Raw genomic sequence first — 9,952 nt, 5'->3', positions numbered from 1 at the left:
TCTTCAGCATAATTGGCTTTCTCTTCGACTTTATTTTTGTTAGGGGCTCTACATTCAGAAGCATAATGTCCAAATTTATCACAATTGTAACACTTGATTCGTGTCTTGTCATACCTTGAATTCAGATTTCCTCTCCCACGACCTCTGTTAGAGCTTTCTCCTCTTTAGTTATTGTTGTTAGGCCTTCGTCCTTGTCCACGTCCATATGCACACCCTCGTCCTTGTTCTTGACTATAACTTCGCCTTGATTGGTTGTGTGTATTTTCTTCTTTTCTTGAATCAACGTGTGCCTTGAGGACTTGCTCCGTGATCTCTTCCTTCTTCTTTTTCTTTTCTTCATAAGCTTGCAACGAACCAAGAAATTGCTCTATTGACATGGCCTCCAAGTCTTTTGTTTCTTCGGTAATGGTGACAATATGTTCGAACTTTGGATCTAATGATCTAAGAATTTTCTCCATAATTCTTACATCTTCTAGCTTCTCACCATTTCTTTTTAGGTTATTAGTAACCGTTAAAACTCTTGAAAAGTAATCAAAGACTAGTTCACCTTCCTTCATATGCAAAGCTTCAAACTCTCCTCTCAAAGTTTGAAGACGTACCTTTTTGACTTGATCTGCTCCCTTGTAAGAGATCTTAAGCTTCTCCCATGCTTCCTTGGCTGACTTGACTCCATAAATCTTCTCAAAATTATCTTCATCTAATCCTTGATAGATTAGACAAAGAGCTTTCTTGTCTCTCTTCCTTGAGTCTCTCAAGTTATCCTTTTGAACTTGAGACAGACTCTCTAGATTCTCTGGCTCAATGTGGCCCTTCTCGACCACCTCCCAGACATCATGTGCACCAAGGAGAGCTATCATCCTTAAGCTCCAATTGTCATAGTTGCTCTTAGTGAGCATTGGTACTTGAAAGGGAACTCCAGTATTTGCCATTTCTATGAAGATCTTATGGCTCTTGATACCACTTTGTTGGGAAAAAACTTTAAAGGCTAGAAGGAAGTGTTTAAGATTGGGAGAGGTTGGAAGATTTTTAGAGAAGAGGAAAGACTTGTATTGAGTACTTCTAAACTTTTTTGGCTTGTTTTTAAATGATACAATCATCCCCCATTTATACTAAATGCACCTCCTTAACCAATGGTTAGGATCTTGCCACCACAACATTCATCTAAGGGTTATAATTTATTCTCTAGAACTTTCTAAAACATTCCTATAATTCTAAACTTATCTAGAGACATTTTATGGATAAACATCTCTAGATATTTTTGTGGAACATTCTAGAATCCTTCTAGATAGAATTTTCTAGAATGCTATTTAGGTCTTTGCTAATATTGAGTTTTTATCTTTTAGGCCCAACATACAAAATCAATTTATATTCCAACATATATGTCACGCAAGGACCATTACGTGGCCTTGAGCTGTCACCTTGAGAAGAATATCTTTTATGTATTTGAAAGCTTCAAACGAATCACCAGGCATCAAAGAATGACCATCACGAGCATCCTCACCACCAGAAACTCCCATACCAAGGTAGAGCAAACCCAATTCAGCCACTACTTTCTCTCTTCTTTCAATTGGTAAAAGCTAAATTAACTTAAAGTATTCTTGAAATTAAAAAAATAGTGGGGAGGTGGAGCACCCAGGGAGCAATCTCCCACGTATTTCCTCAGTATCCCAGTCTACCCATATCCTAGCACCTGCACACACACGCATCTTATCATGGTGAGTCAACGAGTGAGTGAGTCAATGAGTGGTGTTGATTCACAACTCTAACCTGTGTAGTAACGACTAGAAGCCAACAGGTGAAAAAAGAGGTGTTGCATCCGTAAAAGACTTTGATAATGGTAACAATTAAATCGGCGTATGGAGATCCGGACCCAAAAGCGCTTCCGGCGTTGGTAAACATGCTAATGAACACGTGCTCCTTCACGTTAAACGGACCCGGGTTGGAGGAGAAGGTCCTGGACCCGAACTCGCGGATTGTGAACTTTGTCTTGGGTAGAACCACGGCCATGAAATGCGCGACGGGGAGGACAACGACCTGAACGGTGACTTGTGTTATGATAATAGGCTCGGTGCGGTAGGCGAAGAACTGGTTGGTGAAAGAGAGCAAGGAGCAGGATAGGAGACCCAGGAACCGCATATAGAAGGTCCATATCGGTTGGGTCAGGTCGTCAGCGTTGGGTACCGTGAGATGAACCTCCTCAATGGGAGACACCTCGCCTTCGTCCGCTTCACTAGTGGTTGGGTTCTCTGTGTCGGACCACATGCTGTGGTGTAGTGTAAGAGACGATAGGTTTTTATGCTTGATCAAGGTTTAGAAAAGTTTGAAAGTGTTGTTTTCTGTTCGGCTAGATTTGGAAATTGTAATATAAGGAAAAAGTTCGAGTTTTCCATCGAAGTTGACCATGGAAAAGTCGCAGATTAGTCTTCTAAGTCTCTCACAAGAGCTTTCCATGCAGATACATTTTGGGAAGAGTAAACTGTCTTTAATATGGACGTAATATGGATGTCGCGATATCCGAATCCAACACATATTACATTGCGGTCAGTAACAAAAGTTGTGTATTTTCAGGATGTAAATGAAGACACATATGAAATGTATGAAGATTTAATGAATAATTATGGAAAAGTGGTATTTAGTAGAAAAGACAAAAAGCCTGCTAGCGTAGAGATTGATGATGATGCTGAAAGCTTGCCATGTAAACTGGAAGGAAGTTTTGTCAAAGAATTTTTTTCCACCTTGTTTACATTCATGTAAAATCTATCTTTCAACCTTTTGAATTATATCAGGTTTCTTGTGAAGGATGATTAATGGAGAGAAAGACAGAAAGTGAGAGTTGGAGGGTGGGGCTGATCAACTGTAAGTAAATAAAAATGATAGGTAGAAATTTAGGTTTTCATATAAAAATAAAAAAGTAAAAGGTTAAAGTTAAAAGGATAATTTTGTAATTAAAATTTTTTTGGGTACAGAGAAGAACGGTGATGGTGGAGGAGGGAGTTTCTCTCTTAATTAAATTAGGCAAGTTGGCTTTTCGAAGGAAAGGGGTGTTTCAATCTCAAACTTTTCATCTTGTATCATCAAAAATTTCAATTTTAACCTTAATCAATATTTCTTTAATTTTTTCTCTTTCTTGATAAAATCACTTTGTACTCTTCTAATTTTTTCTTTTTCTTATTAAAGTCACTCTATACCCTTTTAATAGATTTAAAAATCTGTACTTTGAAATCTCTTTTATAAATTTTATTTTTAGATTAAAAATTTAATAATAATTTAGTTTAATTTTTAAAATTTTAATATTATTTAACATACGTTTATATCTTAATAATTATTAAAATATAATTTCTACTATTATAATAATTATATTAAAAAAATAAAAACAAAAGTAATTAAATTAAAAGTAGCAGTAATAAATATTAAAAAATTGTTTAAAAATACTGTAAAAAATATTACAATTTTAAATTAAATAATTACTAAATTTTAAATAAAAAACAAAATTTAAATAAAAATTTACGGTTAACATATTTTAACAGATTTTGATATTAGATAAACAAAGCTTTTTAAAAATTAGTTCTTTTATTTAAAATTTAATAATTATTTAATTTAATTTAATATTTTAATATAATTCAATATATTTAAATATATTAAATCAAATTTTATATAATTATATTTCATTTTTATTATTACTATTTTTATTTTAATTATTTTATTTTTATTTTTTTAATATAATTGTTATTGCAATATAAATCATATTTTAATAATTATTAAAATGTAAAAATATATTAAGTAATTTTAGAATTTTAATTCAATTAAATAATTATGAAATTTAATTAAAAAACAAAAATTTAAAAAAATAGTTTATTGAATATCAAAATTCGATAAATAAATATTTTTAAAATTTTGTTTTTTTATTTGAAATTTAATAATTATTTCATTTTAATTTAATAATTAATATAATTTAATATATGTAAATATATTAAATTAGATTTTATATTATTAATTTTTTATTCTTTTTATTTTCATTATTACTCTTTTTATTTTTATTTTTTTTATTTTTATGTTTTTAATATAACTGTTATAATCATAGAAATTATATTTTAATAATTAGTAAAATATAAATGTATATTAAATAATATTAAATTTTTAAATTAAATTAGATTAATTATATAAAATTAGATTTAATATATTTAAAATTAATATAATATCAAAATCGGTTAGAATATGTACGGATTTCGATAAAAAATTTTTTTAAAATTTTGCTTTTTTTTTAAATTTGAATAATTAATTAATTAAATTTAAAATTCTAATATTATTTATAGTATTTTTAAACAATTTCTTTTAATATTTATTATTGCTACTTTTATTTTAATTACTTTTGTTTTTATTTTTTAATATAACTATTATAATAGTATAAATTATATTTTAATAATTATTAAGATGTAAATGTATGTTAAATAATATTAAAATTTTAAATTATTATTAAATTTTAAATCTAAAAATGAAATTTAAAAAATTTATAAAAGGGATTTCAAAATCTGTACAATGTCAAAGTCTATTAAAGGGGTATAGGTTGACTTTAATAAGAAAGAAAAAAAAAAGAAAGGTGCTGGGGTGACTTTAATAAGGAAAAGAAAAAATTAAAGGGGTGTAGAGTAAAAGAGAAAATTTTTTAAAAATATTAATTAAGATTAAAATTAGAATTTTTGGAGGTGCAGGATGAGAGGTTGGAGATGTAGGGTGAAACACCCGAGGGAAAGGCATTAGTCCAGCCTTTCCTGAACCCCTGGCCCAGGTTCGATCCTCACATGACTTGAGTGTTACTCCCTCTACCACCCCATCTTCTCCCTCCACCTCCCCAATTTTTTTAAATTTCAATCTTACCCTTTTTACTTTCACCTTTACATATTTTACTTTTTATTTTTTAAAACCCTAATCTTCTTTCACTTTCACATAGGCAAGCCCCACTCCCACTTTCACTTTCTCTTTTTTTTTTCAATTTCCATGTCCGTTAACTTTCAATTGATATTATTAATGAAAAATGAAGAAAAATATTTCATTTGTGACCATAAATAACTTACTAAAATATATTAGATTAAATTTGTGTAGTAGTACGAGAGTAAGTGGGATATGATTAGACCGAACCAAGAAAAAGTTGTGATGCAGAAAAATGTATTAAGGTTCTCCAAGCGTGGCAAGGCATGACATTTTGGATCTATGGTAGTGAAAAGAAAGAGAGAAAGTGAAAGTAGGGTGGGGTGGGGACTTCCCTATGAGAGAAAGAGTGAAAGGAGATTAGGATTTTAAAAAATAAAAAGTAAAATAGGCAAAGATAAAAATAAAAAGGGTAAAATTGAATTTAGAAAAAATTGAGGAGGTGAAGGGAGAAGATGGGGTGGTGGAGGGAGTAACACTCACATGACTTTGGATGATTTGGCCTCCTCAGTGTTTGGGTTGCTCCGCATTCAGGAGGTGTTTGGGAGTTACTCCCTCCACCACCACATACTGTGCGCTGCACCTCCTCGTTCTTTTTTTGTCCTTGTCTTGAATATAAACGGATGTTAACTTCCGATTCATTCAAGGCGAAACGGATGTGCACATCTGTTGAAGCATGGTCTGGGCGCTGATGGATATTAAGAGACCTGAAACTGGCGGCGGGATCCTTAGGAATGGCCTTTGCCAACATCACATGTTATTCGGTCGGTGCTATCGAGTCCTTCGGCGCAAACTGCTGTGTAATGTTTCTGCTACTCTGCTCCATCCCAATATCATTCCTCTTGCTCAACATCTCAAACATCCTTCTACCTTTGCACCAGGACCCTAACATCACCCGCATGGCACACACCTACCTCATCTTTTCCCTCCCCGACCTCCGCACCCACTCCTTTCTCCATCCAATCTGCATTTACCTTTGCGCACAAGGCGTCACCCACCCGGTCACCTTAGAGTCCCTGGCTGGAACCCTCCTCCACTTCCCCTTCAACTACCTTCTCATCATGCGACTCCGCCGCGGCCTCGCCGTCGTCGCGGCAGCTTCCGCTGCCTCCAGCCTCTCCATCCTCCTCTTCCTCGCCACGCACGTGTGCCTCATAGGCCTCCGCTGCGCCGCGCCGACCCAAGACTGTCTCGCCGGGTTGAAGCCGCTGCTCCGGCTCGCCGCGCCGAGCTGTGTCTCCGTTTGCCTGGAGTGGTGGTGGTACGAGATCATGATAGTTTTGTGTGGGCTTTTGGCACTTCAACCGTTGCTTCCATGGGTATACTCATTCAAACAACTTCCTTTATTTACGTTTTTCCCTCTTCGTTGTGTTTTGCAGTTTTCACTCGTTCGAAACAAATGCATTTGGAGAGAGAGTGAAAATGAGAGTTGGGGGGCTACTGTGAGAGTTAAAGTGAAAAGGATAGTTTTGTAATTAAAATTTTTTTGGAGAGGTGGAGGGAACAATTGGGGTGGTGGAGGGAGTAGCTCCCGAGGTGTTTTTGTTAGAGAATGTGGCCCACTGTCTTTTGGTGGGTGTTGCTCCCTCCACCACCCAAGGTGCTTCCTGCACCTCTCCACTATTTTCTTTTATTCCAAAAAGACCCTACACCTCCCCACTATCTTTAACATAACTATCCTATACACCTCCCCACTATCTTTAGCAATCTCTCTCTTTCTTTCTCACCCTTAGTCTAAACTTTTATTCCTCAATCCAGTAACCATAACCTTACCTCTCCTTCTCCATCACCAATGGAACTACATCAAGCATCAAACCAATAGGTTCTCCCAAGCCCAAAACACGAGTATGGCACTTGTTCACATACCAACGTCCCAAACCCATTTCTCCTTCCTTCATGCAACCCGTGACTACTTTGTTTACCCCCTCCTATCGTACTAAATCTTCACCCAACCTTCACTATATCCGCAAGGGAACATCTCTGCTCCTCTCACCTCTTCCATGCTAGGAAGAGAAATCGAATTCGCCACAACAGAAATAACAAAGAGAATAATATAATACTACAACCGTTACGTAAGACATCTTCCTCAACCCATGAAAATAAATACAAGCTTACCTCAACGTCACACCTTTCATATAAAGGATTCACACATACTTAAGAAACTTATAACCCATGCCAAACACTGTTCACTAATATAACTGGTTTCTCCTTCGTGTCAAAGTACTCCCTCGGCGCCTTTACTAAAATTTTTTCCGGTCATATCGGAACGATCGAGCTGACGGCCGTCTCCATCGAGAACTCCCTCATCGCCGGCTTCTCCTACGACATACCGGTAAAGTCCTACAAATATATATCCATTTGTAGTAAGTTTCTATTAGTAATTATTTTGGCTAAGTGTAGCAGTCCCTGGGAACTTATGCCCCTGGAAATACTGCTCGTATCTATGGATCTGAAGAGAATGTTCTGCCTTATTGCTTATGCATAATTTTTAGAAGGGCAAAAGATTTTGGTGGTGGAGTTTTCTCTCTTGCAACTACTGTTATGAGTGACTTAATACAAAAGGATCCTACTTGTTATTTTTGGATGCAAATAATCTTCCATTTGCCTTCTTGGATGCTATAATGGATGATTTTTTAATTCTTTACCACTATCTTGGACAATTTTCACACTCTTGAATACTCAATTTGTTTTCTTCTATGTTTTGTCTAGGTGCACTTTTCAAGGCTTCTAGTTCAGTTTTCAGATATTGATTTTCTTTGTCTACATTTTCTATTCTACCTTCTAGGAACTTCTTTTCACTCTTAATCCTATTATTTGCATACTACATTTTTCTAGCCTCTTCATGTAATTCTTGAAAAGCATCAAGTAATTGATAATACCTATCTTCTATGATTTCATCTTTAAAGCTACACACACTGCTTTCTGAAGATATTTAGTCAGCCATCAAACATAAATTTGTTTCCTCTTCAATGCTCTCATCAGATTCAATTGAGAAGGAGCTTAAGACATTATCTTCCCAAGCTATATAGGCTTTTTTCTTCTTCTGATTTCTACTGTCAAGGTTGTTCTTCTCTTCCAGCTTTCAAGCATAAAGTAATTGATAATACCTATCTTCTATGCTTTCATCTTTAAAGCTACGCACACTGCTTTCTGAAGATATTTAGTCAGCCATCAAGCATAAATTTGTTTCCTCTTCAATGCTCTCATCAGATTAAATTGAGAAGGAGCTTAAGACACTATCTTCCCAAGCTATATAGGCTTTTTTCTTCTTCTAATTTCTACTGTCAAGGTTGTTCTTCTCTTCCAGCTTTTGCTTCATTTTATTCAGTGAACATTATGGTTTGATGTGTCCAACCTTGCCACATTCAAAGCAAGTTGGTGTGGCAACAAATTTTCCCTTTCTTCTATATAACCTTGTATTTCCTACAAAGTCATAGTTAATTTTATTCTTGAATTTAAAAAAATTTGGAGAACTTCTTTACCATATCACTATAAAAAATTTCAACATCAAGATCATCTTCAGAGTCATGTTTCCTTGATCTGGTTTTTGTGGCAGTTCTTGCAGCTATCTTGAGAGCAATGATGTGTCTTTTCTCTCATTCTTCTTCTTCTTTCAAATCTTTCCAACACTAGTTCATGTTCCCTTAGCTTTCCAAATAATGTAGCCTTATTCATGGTGATAAGATCTCTTGATTCTAAGATGGTTGTAACCTTAGGTTGCCAATTTCGATTTAGGCTCTTTAGGATTTTGATGTTCAACTCTTCCTTATCAAAGGTCTTTCCAAGAGCAAGAAGGTGATTTATTATGTGAGTAAATCTTTTCTGCAATCATATATGTTCTCACCATTTTTCATCCTAAACATCTCATACTCTTGAATCAAATAATTCTTCCTAGCTCTTTTTACTTCATTTGTCCCCTCATGTGTAACCTTTAAAACATCCCACATCTCTTTTGGCTATTTAATAAACTGAAATTTTGCAGAACTCATCAATTGTTAGTGTAGAGGGGATGACGTTCTTGGCCCTTACATCATAGTGAGGTCTCTTACTTTGTTCTGTTGTCCACTTAGAAAATTCTTTGGGTTTGGTTTTTCCATTTTCTATCTTGGTTTGTTCATAGGGACCATTAATCATGGCATCCCATGCACCTTTGTTTATTGATTCCAAGAAAATATTCATTCTAATTTTCCAAAAAGGATAATTCTCACCGGCAAATGGAGGTAACTTATTTATGGATGCACCTTCTCCAAAGGTTTGAGATATACTAGCTATATTGGATCGATTTAACCGATTAAAATTTGATTTCCAGCTTTGATACCAATTGTTAGAAATAAGAGGCCTTATATCTCAATCCAAGAAGGGGGGTGAATTGGATTTAAACCTTTTTCTAAAATCATTTTCAAATCTTTAAAGAGTTCTTGAATCTTGGAATCAATAACCAAAGATTAAATGAATCAACTAAGTAAAGAAATATGAAAGAAAGATCAAAGAATACAGATTTATACTAGTTCAACTTCTCACAAGCCTACATCTAGTCTTCTCCAAACAACCTGAGTTGAGAGGTAATCCACTATATCAAATTTAAGTTGAGAATACAATGAAACCCTCAATGGTTATCCTCACCACCCTCAAATCAGATTACAACACAAATAGGATAGGAAACATTCACTCTCACCCAATACAAGAGATGAAAACCCTCAATCTCTAACCTGGCCTAACCGACACAGGTGCTACACAATGTAGAATCAAAGACAAACTTATTAGAACAAACTCCTATAGTGCAGTTATATCAATACATGTGAAGTCGATCTTGAATGAATTCTTGATTGCTTGATTACCAATGAAGCTTGAAAATCTCCAAGAGCAATTCTTGAGAAACCCTATACTCAAAACTCAGAAAGAAAGTCAATATTTGCTAATTAAAATCATGAATGAAACAAGTCTCAAGTCTGGTTTATATAGAAAAACCAAATCCTGACGTAGATTAATCAATTACGTTATTAGCATAATCTTTTATGCTTTTCTT

The 9,952-nt window shown here is 34.6% G+C and overlaps 1 protein-coding gene across 1 annotated transcript; it reads left to right on the top strand.

Annotated features, from left to right (window-relative positions):
- The first annotated feature begins 5,660 nt into the window (after positions 1–5,660).
- On the top strand, positions 5,661–7,676 carry LOC148197772 (uncharacterized). Its single transcript, XM_088115630.1, has 5 exons — positions 5,661–5,726; positions 5,808–6,368; positions 7,148–7,258; positions 7,327–7,471; positions 7,636–7,676. The coding sequence occupies exons 1-5, from the start codon at positions 5,661–5,663 to the stop codon at positions 7,674–7,676; spliced, it is 924 nt and encodes a 307-aa protein (XP_087971756.1).
- The last annotated feature ends 2,276 nt before the right edge of the window (positions 7,677–9,952 follow it).

This window comes from Vigna umbellata, chromosome 5 (assembly GCF_029865625.1).
Source record: "Vigna umbellata cultivar VRB3 chromosome 5, Vumbellata_1.0, whole genome shotgun sequence".
Taxonomy (NCBI): domain Eukaryota; kingdom Viridiplantae; phylum Streptophyta; class Magnoliopsida; order Fabales; family Fabaceae; genus Vigna; species Vigna umbellata.
This window is presented reverse-complemented; position numbering and strand designations above follow the sequence as displayed.